The sequence below is a fragment of the Protomyctophum bolini genome, assembly GCF_963924005.1.
Source record: "Protomyctophum bolini genome assembly, chromosome: 9".
In the NCBI taxonomy this organism is placed as follows: Eukaryota; Metazoa; Chordata; class Actinopteri; order Myctophiformes; family Myctophidae; genus Protomyctophum; species Protomyctophum bolini.
Window position 1 is genome coordinate 16763793 of NC_137870.1, and position 16335 is coordinate 16780127.

The 16335-nt window shown below is 41.0% G+C and overlaps 3 protein-coding genes across 3 annotated transcripts in view; all 3 read left to right on the top strand.

The window, feature by feature from the left end:
• LOC308321523 (myelin-associated neurite-outgrowth inhibitor-like) overlaps positions 1 to 16335 on the top strand; it is a 395831-nt gene that overhangs the window by 105967 nt on the left and 273529 nt on the right. The gene's annotated exons all lie outside the window — the stretch shown is intronic.
• Positions 1966 to 6189, top strand: folr (folate receptor). Its single transcript, XM_080771409.1, has 4 exons — positions 1966 to 2190; positions 3075 to 3263; positions 4038 to 4173; positions 5553 to 6189. The coding sequence occupies exons 1-4, from the start codon at positions 2062 to 2064 to the stop codon at positions 5819 to 5821; spliced, it is 723 nt and encodes a 240-aa protein (XP_080627535.1). The 5' UTR covers positions 1966 to 2061; the 3' UTR covers positions 5822 to 6189.
• The window catches only part of inppl1a (inositol polyphosphate phosphatase-like 1a), a 43489-nt gene continuing 38030 nt past the window's right edge, over positions 10877 to 16335 (top strand). The window contains exon 1 of the mRNA XM_080772341.1: positions 10877 to 11395. Coding sequence (XP_080628467.1) covers positions 11202 to 11395 — 194 coding nt within the window. The 5' untranslated portion in view covers positions 10877 to 11201. The remainder of the gene's footprint in view (positions 11396 to 16335) is intronic.

Below are 16335 nucleotides of genomic sequence, written 5' to 3' on the forward strand. Positions count from 1 at the left end.
TTCATTTATTGTAAAACACTGTTGTAAACTGAAGCAACTTTGAACCAGTGTTATGGCCCTGTGGGTCATAATGTTTATATTCCTGTGTTGCTCTGTCTTTTTCCCTCAGTGTTCGTGTGAATGAGTGAGGAGTGACTGATAGAGGATCAGCTGGGGTGAATGTGGGATCACCATGTATGTTTGGAGTTCATTTAGCTCTTGCTGTAATAGGAGGGGTGCATTGTCTCCAGGGCAGCAAATCTCGATTATATTCTTTGTAATTGTTCCATGTGTGAAAATGGTGTATGAAGAAAATCTAAAATATAATATGACTAGAACTGCACTCTGTCGAATGCCTACTTGCTTATTGCACACAAGTAGGCCTAGTGCGCAAGCAGAGCGTGCAAGTACTGTAGACTGCTACAAACTTTCAAATCTCAGCCGTTTGCAATATTGAATAATTAGGTTTAGCTATTTGCTATGTACCTTGCTTTTGGAGGGAAAAAAGTAGTATTTTGAAGTATGGTAAAATCTTCTATCTATAAAGGAAATACAGTCCCATCGTTTTAGAAGTGTCCAGGATCCACTTGTAGTTTCTCAAAGAAAAACTAAGTCATGGATATCAGATGAAAACATATATATTAATTGAAAAAAACAAAAAACTCTCAATAACATTGCTTTCCTTGTCCATCGGTTTCATTTATTTGGTTGTCCTTATGGTTTTGGTTTTTCTTTGTATCCATTTTTCGATCACACAGTTCTAGTTTATGAGTTTCATTTCCATTGATCTCCTCTAGTTTTTGTATTCCCATATTCTTGAGATTTTTGTTACGCATAACCAAGCGTTCCTTTCGTCTTTCATCCATTTCTTTTATTCGGATATTCCGAAGTCGTCTGTTTCTCTTAGGTTTTTTTTTCTTCTTGAATTTCAATTGGTATTTTACTCATATCCTTTTTAACGTATGCATTTCGTATTTTTGAAAGCTGTTCCTTTCGTTGTCCATCAGTTTCATTTATTCGGTTTTTATTACGTTTTTCTTGGTCCTTACGGTTTTGCTGTGTGCGCTTAGTGTGTTCACTTCACAATCAGTGTTTTCTTACATGGATACATATTCATGTCCTAAATGTCCTCCGCCTTTGTCCCATAATATATTAAACTAGGTTCTGAGGTCAAACTGTTCTCGTGTCAAATCTGTGGATAGTGTTTAACATTGGTACTATTTTCCTAGTAGACATCGTGCTGATCTGTTATTGTTACAATACTTTGAATGTTGAGTTTCAGCATCAAGTAACTACAGAGAGAGAGAGTAATAAACTCTGAATTTAACAGAAGAATCAGGAGGGTTTGTCACTCACTTATGCAGATGCAGTACAAGCAGTGACATGTTGCTGTGACATATGTTCCACAAGACTGCAACAACAGCAATACAATATACAACAAGATATCAAAATAAATAATACAGGATTATAATGAAAAACAAATCAAATATCAATCAACAATCAAAGATCAGATAAAGTTACACACTTTCAGTTACATTATGCTTAGGATTTCACTTTGTGTGTTACTGTATATAGTAATGGCAGTATATGCCTTCATTCCTATCTTTCTCCACTGCCAAATAAAAGCACTGTAGAACTCGAGAACCACAAAAACCCAATTCAATGGGCTCTATGCACACAGAACAGAATAACTCTTACTTCCGGGCCCCTTCACTACTTTCGTCACAGGTGTTACCGGTGATACTAATTAAAGCTTGATCTGTTCCATTTAGTGTACAGTGCAAACTTTTTTTAATTTCAAGGACCCCTATAAATCTGAGAGTTTACAAATGTGTTCCATTATTACACTGTCAGAGTTACAGACCCATTTGGAAGCCACTCAAGGACACTTTGAGACCCACTGGTGTAGCAGTGTGTTTCCAGTGAGCCAACATGCACTGAACTGAGCCCTGAACGGAGCCTTCAGTAGGCCTATCGTCGATAACACCTGTGAAGGAAGTATAGGGAAGGGGCTCAACTAAGCTCTGTCCAAAATGGCATGTGTGCATAGAGCCTATTGTGTTTGTTGTGTGTACCAGAGCGATGTGGAGGGTGCTGTCGTTGCTGCTAATCCTGTCCAGGGGGTCCCTGTGTCTTGACAAACTCAACATGTGTATGGACGCCAAACACCATAAAGAAGACCCCGGTCCAGAAGGAGCACTCTATCAGCAGGTAGAAATATAGCATAATAAATAGAACTATGTTGTGATATGTTTTGATACAATGGCACATAAGTAGCCTTAAGGAACCAATGGCCCATACTGTAGGTCAGTATCCTGTTTCAAACAGGAGATAGGCTCCAGACCTACAGTAGTACATCCCCTGGACATGACCCCCCAGCCCAATTCAACCCTTGATGAAGCAAGGTGCTAAGGAAAATAAAATATTTGAAAAATGGTCTTACAGTAAGTAAAGTATACATGATGTGAACATGCACGGTACATCATTATCAGACTTAATTTTATCCTTCAACTTCATGTTTATGACCCAACATGAGGTTTTGTAGCAATTTACAGAATGTTGAAGCATGTTCTAATCATCTATACTTTACTTAAAAGCTTTTTACAAATATTTCATTTTTTGATTTGACATTTCAGAAAACATTAGACAATTTAACACTGAGGTACCCACTCCTCATGGTGCCCATGCACCTATCTTGTTACCACTATTTATTGCAGAAACATTCCCAAAGCAACAAAAAGCAAATGCAATGACTTTCTCAGTAATTTCATGAAGAAAAATCAAGCGTTGTGAGCTTGTAGATCGGCTATTTTCACTAGTTTGTGTCCCAGGGAAACATCAAATTCCTCTTTTGGGTCACAGGCTGAAAGGTTTGGGAACCACTGCTCTATAGAGTTCAACTTTTGCCCGTAGTAGGGGTTGCCACTATAGGCATTCAAATACACATTTTTGGTATTTTGTTTTGCTTTTAATACCTATAAATGTAGTCGAATAGCAGGTTAAAGATCATATTTCATCCAATATACAGTAGTAGTAGGTGTGTTCCATGGAGTGCCCTTATTGACTCTCTCTCTCTCTCTACCTTTTTTCTCCAGTGTGAGCCATGGCGTACCAATGCCTGTTGCATGGCCAACACCACGGAGCAGGCCCACGAGGATAACTCCTACCTGTACAACTTCAATTGGAACCACTGTGGAATTATGAGCGACAAATGCAAGCAACACTTTGTCCAGGACACCTGCTTCTACGAGTGTTCCCCTCACTTGGGGCCATGGATTCAAAAGGTATGCATGACTGTCTCTCCATACTTGTATTTGTATATGTATGGGGGATTTGTTAGGAGTGTTAAAAATATATAAAAATAAATAAGTCAGTGGTTAATGAGTGGTTCTCATTAAATTCATTGATACAGTAGTTGTACAGCTGCAATACAGAACTTATTTGAATGAATACAACTTGATTTTAACCAACCTGTATGTCAATACACTACATCTGCTGTGGTTGGAGGTGGTCTGAGACCCACCTACTAAGTAATGGCGCTGAAGCTCATAACACAATATATCTCCTAGCCAACGAAGATGCCTCCTTGGAAAAGTGGTAGAAAGTTGCTCTTGCAGGAGAGTAGGGCTTGAATTCAGGGAACATAAACGTTATGCATTGCACCTGTAATCTTCCCCATTATTACATGTGCAAGCAAATACAACTAGAGAATGTACAATAATTGCTATTTTGATATTATGGTGTTATCTCTACATCTAAAGGAATTCTGATCAAATGACAGACCCATCATGTCTTATAACAATAAACATTTTTCTTATATTGGAGTCCCAGTTATAAGAATCTTATGAAATGGGAGTCTGTGTGGCCTAATGCTTATGCTGTGAGGTCCTTAAAAAGGTTGAGAATCACTGGTGTGATTGTTTCTCATCATGTCCACTAGATGGCAGCATATAGCTGCATATACGATATAAATTGGAATTTTATTTGGATGAAAGTGCCTTTTATGTCATTTGTGAGAACCTAAACCATGACTGTGTATATCTCTCTGACGTGTGTAGGTTGATCAGTCATGGCGTAAGGAACGGATCCTGGATGTTCCTTTATGTATGGAAGACTGTCATAGCTGGTGGGAGGACTGCAAGGATGACATCACCTGCAAGAGCAACTGGCATCAAGGATGGGACTGGACTTCAGGTGCTGTACACACAGACATGCACACAAACACACACGCAGTCGCATGTTCTTGCGCACACACACGTAATTTAGTAATAGCAGATCCACAACCTCACAACATGTGGCATCGCAATCTGTTGTGAGCTTTATCACATTTATTATTATTATTATTATTATGCAAAACCTGTCGTTCCGTCAGTCATTCCGTCACGCCACCATATGGTTGTCAATCCGTCACGCCTCGTGACACGTCATGCCACCATATATGGCCATCAGTCCGTTACGCCTCGTGACATATACCCTGGATAGCCATACATGGAGAAGACTGGATCATCACCGACACCTAGATCTGCATATATGGAGCTGGCCAGCAACTCTATATCTGACCTCAAACCTCAACCCCTTAGATCTCCATATACCGGTATGGAGCTGACCTGTTCTGACATTCCATATGTTGATTCCCGACCCACTTCGATGTCTCCCTTTTGATTGATAAACCTGTCCATTAAAACTCTAGTCGGGCCCGCCCCAAAGTTATTATAGTGCAGCCGCGCCCGGCAGCCGGCAAAAACTAGAGTTCTCAACAGCCCTACAAATGAAGGCCCGGCCCTACCTGGGCCCTCATCAAACCTTGTAGACTCAAGACACTGCCCCCGCTGCCACCGTTAGATCTCCATATATGGAGCTGACATGTTCTGACATTCCATTATGTTGATCTGACTTCATCAATCCCATCAATCCCTGTACACTCAAGACACACTCATGGCCAGACCTCATCAAACCCTCTACACTCAAGACACGCTCCATATATGGCCAGTACAGAATTCATTCCATATGTTGATCTGACCCCCCATGCCAAAGCGCCAGCGCTCGACAGCAGTCTTCCGTTCCGTCACCCAGGCGGATGCGTGGGGCGAGGTCACTTCTCGCCCTTAGGGCGTCTTATTGGTTGTTCCAGACTATAGTTATTGTCACACTTTTTTATTGTTCTTCTTCCGGAGTAACCTACCTAACTTCCGCTGCGATTGGCCGAGCTTTGTATAACTTTTGTAGTAGCTAATTGGCTGTTGGTTGCGTAACCAATCTATGTTTGCAGGGGCAGAAGACCAAACTATTCAAGTGTTATAGAAATGCAAAAAATATAACCTGATTTTTAGGGGATATATCCCCTCCAACTAACTTACGCATGATCACAGGGGTAACGTGACATTGTAATTGGCTGACAATATTAGTGGGAGGGGCCACACTTTGCAATTTTTCTAAATTGCGATTTTTCTAGTTATTAGTATTATTATTATTATTTATAATGTATGCTGTGCAGCCCTTTGGTCAGCCCTGGTTGTTTTTAATAGTGCTTTATAAATCAAATTTACGCCTCCACTTTCGCTCTCTTCCTGCAGGAACTAATCAATGTCCGGCGGACGCCAAGTGCAGTAAGTGGACCGACTTCTTCCCAACACCCAATTCCATGTGTGAAGACATCTGGTCCAAGTCCTATCTGTACACCACGCTGACCAAGTCCTCTGGCCGCTGCATGCAGCTCTGGTTTACCGGGCCAAACCCCAACACCAAGGTCGCCGAGTACTACCTGAATGACGCCAGCAAACATCAAACATTCGCTGTGATTGCACCCCTCCTATCCCTTCTTGTCTCATGCCTTTTTGCATAGATGCTGGGTATACTAAGCAGATGTATGTTGGTTACTTGTTGACATGTTATGTTATGTTATTTAGGTTGACACAATACTGTTTTGTTTGACCCTGTTATTTAGATTATAGAATGTTGTTAGACCACTGGTTCTCCTCGGGCCCCCAGGTGTCCTTGAGGGGGTCCCAGAGGTATCTCCAGCAAAATGGGGAACATGTTTATTTCACTATTATTTCACCAGCTAGATGTTAATCCCAGTGAGAGAATGGATGAGAATGACTTCAGATCATAGGTTTCACTCTCTCCGCCGACACATTTTTAGAATGGTGTACTAAATCTAACAACAAAGAAAATCCTTCTCTGGTCCCCGTATAATACGTACCAATGTGATGGTCCTTACATGAAGATGTTTGATCAATGTAAATTTGTAAATTATAGGACACCTCTTCTCCTTGATTTGGTGTCCTTTAACCTGAATGATGATGATCTGAATAAAATGCCATCCAGTGATGACGTTGTGCCTGTGTTATCATTGTCTGTTACTGTTACATAGCCACTTACTGTAAACTCTATATTGTCGCTGTCGGGGGAAACCTTGTATGTCCAAAACGGTTTGTTTTTTTCATAATAATAATAAATAAATAAACATTTTAAAATAGTGAACATACTGTAGCCTACAAGCTCACAATGCGTCACACCGTGATGCGTTGTGAGCTTGTAGATCCACTATTTTCACTAATATTTTGCAACACTCTTGTATGATGATAGTAAGCCTTGCCGAACCATGTGGCCCATCTCCTGTTTCTGTAGCGTGAATCAGCTTGATGTACAAGTACACCCCCTGGACATGACTATAATGCAAGACTTATAGCCCCAATCCAACCCTTGATGCTGTGTACTATTTTCATAGTCTCCCAGTCTCAGGGCGAACACTCTAACCACAAGCTGAACAGATATGATGAAGTAGGGAAATAATTCACTCTGTTCCTGTTTTCACAACGCATCACGTAATGCGTTGTGGGCTTGTTGATCTGTCATTTTTGCTAAATGTTTGCCCGACAATAGGGACCCTAGGGTCCAAGTGGTCGAGAATCCTATAATTCTACTTAAAAAAATATAAGGGCAGTATAGGCTGCAGCATCTGTGCAGGATTGATACTTGATAATAGCCAATATTCTTTGATGTCTGTTCAAGTTGAGGTCTAGAATGAAAAATACTTTTTAGAACAGAAGCACCACTGATCTAGACTAAGACTAGAGTCACAAGTCAGGTCACATTACCATACTTATTTAGTCTGAAGTGAGTGGTGCTGTATTGTACTTGTGCCAGTATAGAGCGTCGCAGTCCCGCCCCCTTTCATAACGACGCCAGGCCCATGCAGGAAATGAATCCCAATGCATTTTTCCCATAGACATTTCAAAATGTATTTATTTAAAGACCTTCTAAGCGTCATACGAAGCCAACTCGAGTCGTGACAAATCATGATAACAAACATATTTTGGACCAAACAAATAATTACAAAGAAGAAAAACAACAAAAAAAGTGTTGTAACCTGTCGTTTTTTCTACTTTCTAATTCTTTGTTTGGCCCAAAACATGTTTTTATGTGTTTATTGTCATGATTTGTCACGACAAGAGTTGGCTTTGTCCGCAGCATAAACGTCTTTAAATAAATACTTTCTGAAAAGTCTGTGAGGAAAATGAACGGGGATTTATTTTCCGGGTCTCTCGAGGGGGCAGGACTGCTGTATATAAATAGTATAGTATAAATATAATGTAAGTGATAATGCACAACAAGGTCTCGCAAGTTGAGTCCATTACTTTTCTTTATCGAGACAACTCAGAGTGCATCACATGGCCACCAAAAGCCAACCAGTGGTTAGTCTGCTCCACTGCTCAGTAATTATGGGCTTCCATTCGCCTCTGTGCGCATGAGTGTGTGTGTGTGTGTGTGTGTGTGTGTGTGACTGTGTGTGTGTGTGTGTGCGCGCGCGTGGGGCATATGTTTTACTATGTGTGTTGATGCCACGTCTATTTTCAGATTTGAATGGGCCTCAGGATTGTTTTTTATTATTTTTTGGGGGGGTTGTTTTTCTTTTGAGATTTCTGTGATGGGCCATGTGCCTATACGATACATGATCATCTGATTACAAATTACACATTTATTATATTATATTTACTTATGAACGCACTCAGTCACTCTAGGCGCTCAGGTTTACAAATTATTGACACTGTAGGCCTGTTTCCTGTCTACTACCCTGTTTGTTTGTCTGTCGAGAGCTAATCGCAAACCGCTGGCCCGATACTTCTTGTGCATAATGTCAGTGAGCCACAGATGTAGGCTACCTCTACGGGTGTGCTATACTTTTAAATATTTAACTTGGAAGAAGAGGCAGCGACCAGGCTGAAACCTTGCTCAAATTTGGAGTCATACGTCATAGATGCACCGATGTCAAATGAAGCCTGAGATCCACATTGGAGTCATATACATCCAACCACAAGATGTCTTAGTTTCTTTAATAAACAATTTGTTTTGTTGCATTTGGAAAAGTATTTTCAGCAGTTTGTCTTGGTTGTAGAATGCTAAACTACACCCTAAAACGACACCCTAAAACCCCAACACATTAAATAAAAACAGGGCAAAAGTCATAATTTGAAGAGCTTCTTTGGAAAAGGAGATGTCTTAATCATTAAGACATCTCCTTTTCCATTAAATTAATGGATATTGTACATTATTATTAGCCACATTGGTAGTAGGCCTATCCATGCTTCCAAAATACTGTCATTTGAGAGACAATATACACAAAACATACACTTAAATCAACACTCACAGGACACTATACATTTGAACTATTCAGCAAGGTTTCCAATTTTCCACACTTCCCAAATGGATATAATTTTGTGACTAATCCCTTGTTTTGCAGAGTTCCCAGTCACTTCCCACACTGTACAATCTTTAGTGTTAATTTAACTCAGAGAGTACGTGTTCAAATGGAGCCAGTGCAAGTTATACACGCTGGTTAAGTTAAGTTAACATAACACTGAGGATTTTACTGGAAATGTTCTGTATCTGGGATGACATCTTGGAACAAACTTTTACACTTTGCATGATGCAGACATACTACGACTAATGTTACCACACACACACACACACACACACACACACACACACACACACACACACACACACACACACACACACACACACACACACACACACACACACACACACACACACACACACACGGCGTAATTCACACACGGTGTGATGACATAGCCAGGAATAGCAGCAGGATGGCTGTGGTCTGTGTGGTCTATTAATATCCAGCCTTTCTGAGGTCACTCACAATGCACTGCACAGCTCTGCCTTTAGGCTGCTGCATACTGCACTTCTTGCGAAAACGCATTTTGGCAAGTATATACAAGTAAAATGCGCACACACACGCAAACGCACACACGCGCACACGCACACGCACACGCACACACACACACACACACACACACACACACACACACACACGTCATACGCACGCATGCACACACACACACACACACACACACACACACACACACACACACACACACACACACACACACACACACACTCACACATCACACTTCACATATTTTCATCTGCAACATTTCAATATTATATAGCCTATATAAATGTGTGTGTGTGTGTGTGTGTGTGTGTGTGTGTGTGTGCGTGTGTGCGTGCGTGCCTTGCATGTGTGCGTGCATGTACAGGTATTTCTAAGACACAGTGCTTACTGCTTTGGCTTATGAAATAATTGCTTAATGAGTGTTGAGTAATTAGACTGGCTTCCTCAAGTTTAACAGTATACAGACAGCCAGGGACTCAGGGAGGCCTCCAGCCGTTGGTTCATGTGTGGTCAAGTTAAGCTACAGTATTGTACAACAATGGTGGACTAGAAAAATAAAAATATCCACTCAACAGAAAGGAGTGACTGCATTATTTGTTTTGTAATTCACTATTGCTTAGTAGCCATGTTTTTTTGTGCTAAATTATTTTAAGTCGATTTAACAGTGTTACGACACACCCTCATACCTAAACCAAAAAACCCTCTGCATTTTTAAAACAGACAGGATTTGCTGTATTATGTTGGCAATTAACTGTGAGTCAACCAGTATGAGGGAGGCAAGGGCAAGTTTTTATTTCAACAACAAGGCAATTCACACATTTTACACAAGCGAAGAGCCCTAGAACACATTAGTAGTGTAAAAAAAGCTAAAATCACAGTAAAAAGCTTAAATCACAGTGCAAAACCAAGATACCTCAGTGGCAGAGTTACAAATTGTATTTAGAAATGGTGTTCCTCTTTCAAAGCTATGCTCACAGTCACCACCATATTTAGCAGCCTGGTGGTGTAATACTGGTATGTCTGTTTAATGGTAGGCCTATACTATAGCCTCTCAAGACAGTCTGTTGACTAGGGACAAAGGGTTCTCAGATTGGTTTAATGGTGACGGTGAGAGATTTGAGACTAACTTGGAAGTTTATTTATTTCACAGTTTTCCACGGTTTTCTTTTAAGCGATTATCGGTTACCTCCAACTGCTGCAGGAGGACCATGCAGGTTTGATGGCTTTTTTTTTTTTTTTTTTTACACACCTATCTTTGCTAATAATATATTGGATCAAATCAATGTTATTGTATATTTTTATAATATTATTATTATTAAACTTAAAAAAACAAGATCCTGTGGCCACCAAAACAATTGGTATTTGCTGGCCATCCTGCAGTAAGTCTCAGAGGACCCCCTAGGGTTCCCGGACCCCATGTTGAATGACCCCGGCCCGTGCTCTGAATCTGATAATCTCCCTTCTCTCTCTCCCTCCCTCTTCCCTGAGGAGGGAAGGGGAACTAAACACAGGAAAATACAAGACTTTGCTTGCGAGAGCTATTTTTGTTTATAGTAGGCTATTGCTACTACTTTTATTGAAGTTAAAAAACATCTTGTGTACTGTACCGGTAGTTTACTTCTTCCATGCCACCGCTCCCTCCCTCCCTCCAGCGTGGATTCACATCCGCTGGTTTCCGTCGGTGGGACACCGGGAAGTAAACGAGAGGAGGCGCTGAGGGAGAGAGCGAGGAGCCTTTTCAGGAACTGAACTACTGTACTGACGGAGGGACGGGAAACAAAAACAACAAGGGGAAAAAGCAAGAAGAAAACCCCACAAACAAACCCGAACGGACACACTGAAAACTACAAAAAAAGAAACACCTCCGTCGCAACTTCCTAGTCCTACTCCACCGGGGAGCAGCTGTACTTTTCCTCGCGTTGTGAATTAAAAGGAATATTTAATTTGACCGTGGTGGAGGAGGAGTGGGGAGGTTGGCGGCGGCAGTAGTAGGTGTGAAGCAGGGAGGGCTGTGGTGGCCATGGCCGGCGGCGGCGGTGCTGCTGGCGGCGCTAGCGGCGCTGGGGGGACCGGGGTGTCGCAGCCGATGATGTGGTACCACCGGGACTTGAGCCGAGCCGCGGCCGAGGAGCTGCTGGCCCGGGCGGGCAGGGATGGGAGCTTCCTGGTGCGGGACAGCGAGAGCGTCACCGGGGCTTATGCCTTATGCGTGCTGTGAGTATAGCCTACTTGTAATGAAATTCATTTTCACCACAACGTTGGTCAGGTCTGTGAAATAATGCACGGATTTACGCTGTTGTTTTCTCTATTTTGTTCCTTATTTATTTCCCCGAGTCACGATAACCTCCATTAAGCACTCTAAGTTTACTGTAGCCTCTGATTAGCCAAAAGTTTTAACTCTCGTAGATGTATTTATGATCGATTCTACGAGAGTTAGATTTTTGGGGCTATCATAGCTGTATTTTCTTTCTTTTTCGATTTTGACATGTGCATATCTGGGAATCTACATACGAAAGTTAAAGTCAGACTCGACAAAATACATAGTCTTGATCCAAGGAGATACGTAGGCTACAGTGAAGATTTTATTGCCTTTAAATACAAAATAAAAAACACCGATCCTCGTTACATTTACACACAAAAAGCTTCAGTCGGATGAAATTAGTTTGTTTACTTTCTCCTGGTTGGGGGGACAGGGGGAGAGGGGGCAGCATGGCACACTACTTGAAGGCTGATGTGTCTCCTCCCTTTGCCTTTCTTTCACGTCAGATGTGGGCGCCTGTTATAGTGGCGTTTTAATACAGCATATTGCTACAATCAGTCTGCGGTTGTAGTCAGTAGAGACATCAAATTAAATGGTGCTCCATGTCAGTAAACTAGACGTCCAGGCCTGCTGCAGTTGGAGACGGACTGAGGTTTTTGTCCAAGGCGTTGCTCTGCTACAACAACCTATAACTCCATCCAGTTATGAAGGCTTACAGTAGTCAGTCACTCAGTCAGTAGTGGCTGAGGATTGCAGCCATAATGTTGTACACAGATGGGTTGGTGTTGTCATATAACCTATTGGCCTACCCTACATGTATATCTTGCATGTGCTATAAGTTATGATCTTTTGTTGTTGTTGGTTGAAACGGAAATAATTTTGTTAAGTTTAAAGCTCTATAGTAATCTTGAGTCAGTAACAGAGGTCTCCATGTATACAGCTCTTTAATAGAACATACATTTTCACGTGGGACACCAATTTCATCTGATCAGGCCAGGGGAGAGAAGAGAATTTGATGGATATTCAGTTCCAATTTGACCGTCTTTTTTGTTTCATCACTTTACAGTTTATCCTGTATTTCATACAGGATGTATGAGTTGTCTGGAGAGACAGGGAGAACCGTTACTGAGCAAACACACACTAGCAATGATTACTATCAGAGCTATACTACACACATTATACAGGCCAAAGGCGTGGCCAAGACTATGTTTTAGCCCCTGAGCAACTAATCTCCGGCACCGATCGGTGTGAAACTGCATGCACATTATGACTAGGTCAAGGAATTAATGCCACCTTGCATTTTTTAATCGCCCTCACGGTGGCACTATAACCAGTAGTCACGTTTTGGCATATAACTCCTGAACCCGTAGGTCAATCAATACTCAATAACCTACCTGACCTGGTGAAGACCTGTTTAATGGGTAAATAAATGTAACAGTCGCACATTGTACTCTCTGTCCATGAAGGCCCTATTATAAATTCACCATTTACCATTTAACTGATGGATCATCTCATTGGACCGGCTAGACCAATCAAACTTGAACTTGAACTTGAAACTTAACCACTTGAAAATTTCAGATTCTAGGATTCATGTGCGAAAACGCTATTGCTGTATTGATCACTTCGGGATCCACCGTCCCAACCCATAGGCTAGTAACCAAATTCGTCTTCCCGATGAATAGCACAAATCACACCCGTCAGACCCGTGTAAAGTGAGGGGCACTAATATATTAAAGTCTAACTCATGTTGATTTATTGATTAGGTGATGTGAAACACACGGTGCCAAGTGCCAACACAAACATTAAATGCCATTAACATTAAAGAGACAATATGACGTAATGAGGGACAATATGACGTACATTTTCCCTTCATCGTCAATGTCAAGGGCTACCCTCAGAAATATCCCATCTACAAGCTTACAACACATGACGATGTGACACGTTGTGACCTTGTATGTAGATCTGCTATTTTTGAAAAATGTGACACATTTTGCCGCCAGGTAGTGGTTTAGAAATAGTGATATTGATATACGAGAAAAACATCTAAAGTGGCAACAATGTACATTCGTGCCACGCCATGAGTTTGTAGTTTATTTGTACTTATTTAAAAATAATAATCGTGAGTAGTTACATTTTGTGGAAAATCTTCTACATTTTGTGCACATTTTTGACTCAAATCTTCGCTTCTGGAGGTCCCTGGCACAAAACCTTTTCAGATGGGTGTCCATGACCAAATATATATCAATTTGGGGGAAACAGTTTGAGGAGAACCACTGACTCCCTATGAACAGCAACAATGCACGCACATACCTCCACGTCCACACATCAGCTGTTTCCTGATACTGTCCCACCTATGGTGCACACTCTCTCCCTTCCTGCCCACTTTCACCCTGTCCACTTTCTCTTCTTTCACAAAGATATGTCTTTCCTTTAACGGACGAATGGTCTCTTAAGTTGTGACACGTTTGGATGTTAATTTGGGAACCATGGCCTGCTTCTTATCCAGGGGATGTTTTAGCTGCTGATGATATGCACAGTGGTACACTGTAGTGTACAGTATCAGCATAACATAACACAACACAACATCAGCGAGGTTTGATGAATGTTGAGCAGGTCATTGTAGAGAAACAAACCCCTTCAGGCTGATAAAAGACCCATCCGCTTCGAGTCGGTTCCAGGCACCCTGTTTGGGTTTTTTCCTCACCATTTATTTACCCTTTAACTAACCTTATTACAAGCCAACTTTTTAAGCCAATTTTGAATTGGCACGGAACACAATAAAACTATTTCATCATTGAATTCAGAAGGATTTAACAGTGTACGCCTGTACGGTAAAATAATATATATAGTCCATTACATTAGATTATGCCACGTGCTTCCACCAGCGCAACAGGTCATCTCACAAAACTCCGGTAGGACGCAGTGGTCAAATATTAATACAAATTATGTCACTGTATTCTCTCGATCTCAAATGTTTTCAGAAAAAAATCTTTATTGTAGCTGTAAAATTACATCGTGTTGTGTTTTTGTCTACATGACTGCCTTGTTGAATATGTCAACAACCAAGCACCTGATCACCCCCAACCACAGACGGTTTCAGAATGATGTCACATGGGAAGTGGCTACATAGGCACAAGGCCACTGGCAGCGGACTGGGAAAGCACTTAAGGTTTTCCCATGGACAATAAGACACAAAAGCCAAAGTAAAGCTGTGAGGTTCAGAAGTTTGATTAGATACCAGTGGTTGACACTAAGGTCTCAGGTCATGTTCTATTAGAACATCGGGATGAACCTGTGTAGTGGCAACATTCCAAAAAAAAAACGGAATGTCAAAATATCTACCCCGGTGGCTGAGACCAGAGCCATATAATAATGGAGGAATGGTTGAGACAAAGCTGTGAAAGGTCTTGAAAGATACATAACGGCAGTCTTACCCAATACCCAATCTTTCTGTTTTAGGAACACAAGGCTGGTGTACTTTATACCTCATACTAAGCATTAAAGTACGAGGTATAAAGTACTTGTGGATAGGGAAAGGGCTGTCTTACTGAGACAACATGTAGTCCAGGAAGCAAGTGAGCCCAGTGTCCATGACATCAGAGACACTGGGCTCACTGCTCAAAATCTAAAATATCTAAAACCACATATTGCACACATAAAGTGTTCTAAATCTTCTAAACTTCATTAACATATATTCTTTTGCAAAACGGGTGAAGTGTCCCTTTAATTAATGTCAACGACTGGATACTAAATACACCTGCGAGTTCTATTCTTCACCCCTCTCTGTTTCCCTATGTCTGTCCTATCAGATATCTGAAAGGAAGTTAATGTTATGTTTCAATGATACAATACAATGATACAATAAAATTTGTTTATTGTGATGTAAACACGAACATTTTGTTTTTTAAATTAATTTTAAACAGTATGTGGCTCTATTCTGTCATCAAGTGTCAAAAGTGAATTTGCTTTTACGCATACATTCCAATGATTCCATAGAACTTTTCACATAATTGAAAATAATATGATCAGTCCCCTACTCTTTAGAACTGCAAAATAGATTTTTTTTTAAATGATTCAAGAAGCTTTTTTTCGTACCAAAATACAGAAAATAGTTGATCTACAACCTCACAACACCTCACATTGTGGCATTTTGTTAGCTTGTAGATTTGTTATTTATCTGTATCATACTCATACTGTATAAAACGTATTATTTTATAAACATTGAGTTTCATTAACTGTTGCACCCTACATCTTTTTTGAGACTCGGTTGATCAACCTTTCTAGCATGTGAACATTTATTTCATATCGTTGCTGTCAGGAAGAAACCTTATCTTCATATTTTAACTTTTTGTAAATAAATCGAAAGGAGCAAATCTGCAACCTCTTGAGCTTGTAGATCTGCTACTTTTGAAATTAGAATCTTGAAAAGTAACAGTTTTGGACATACTGTATGAGGTTTCCACCCGACGAAGACGACATAACAGTGACGTGTCAACCTTTTTAAGACCTACAGTTCTGATATAGCATTAGGCCACAGAAACCCCCATTTGATGTTATCTTTATTAGGGGATGGATCCATACAAGTCCATCTGGTTCCATTTGTACACTCTCTGAGTCACTGCCCTCTAAGGGGTCTGTGTTTACATTTACAATCTGAGTTACAAACCCGGATGAAACGTCCTCAAGGGCCGTTGGGCCTGGGGTCCCTTGTCCCCAGGTTGTATTGTACTGTACCCCCATTAAGCAACAAGTCCAAAACTCCAAAACAAACAATATTGTTGCTGGTCCTACGTCGTAGCCTATAAACTACACCACCAAGAGATTGCCTTAATGTTTTTTGGGGGGGAAACTCAGACATGCCGTCTCTTGTTTGTGCGCATGCAGACACACAGTA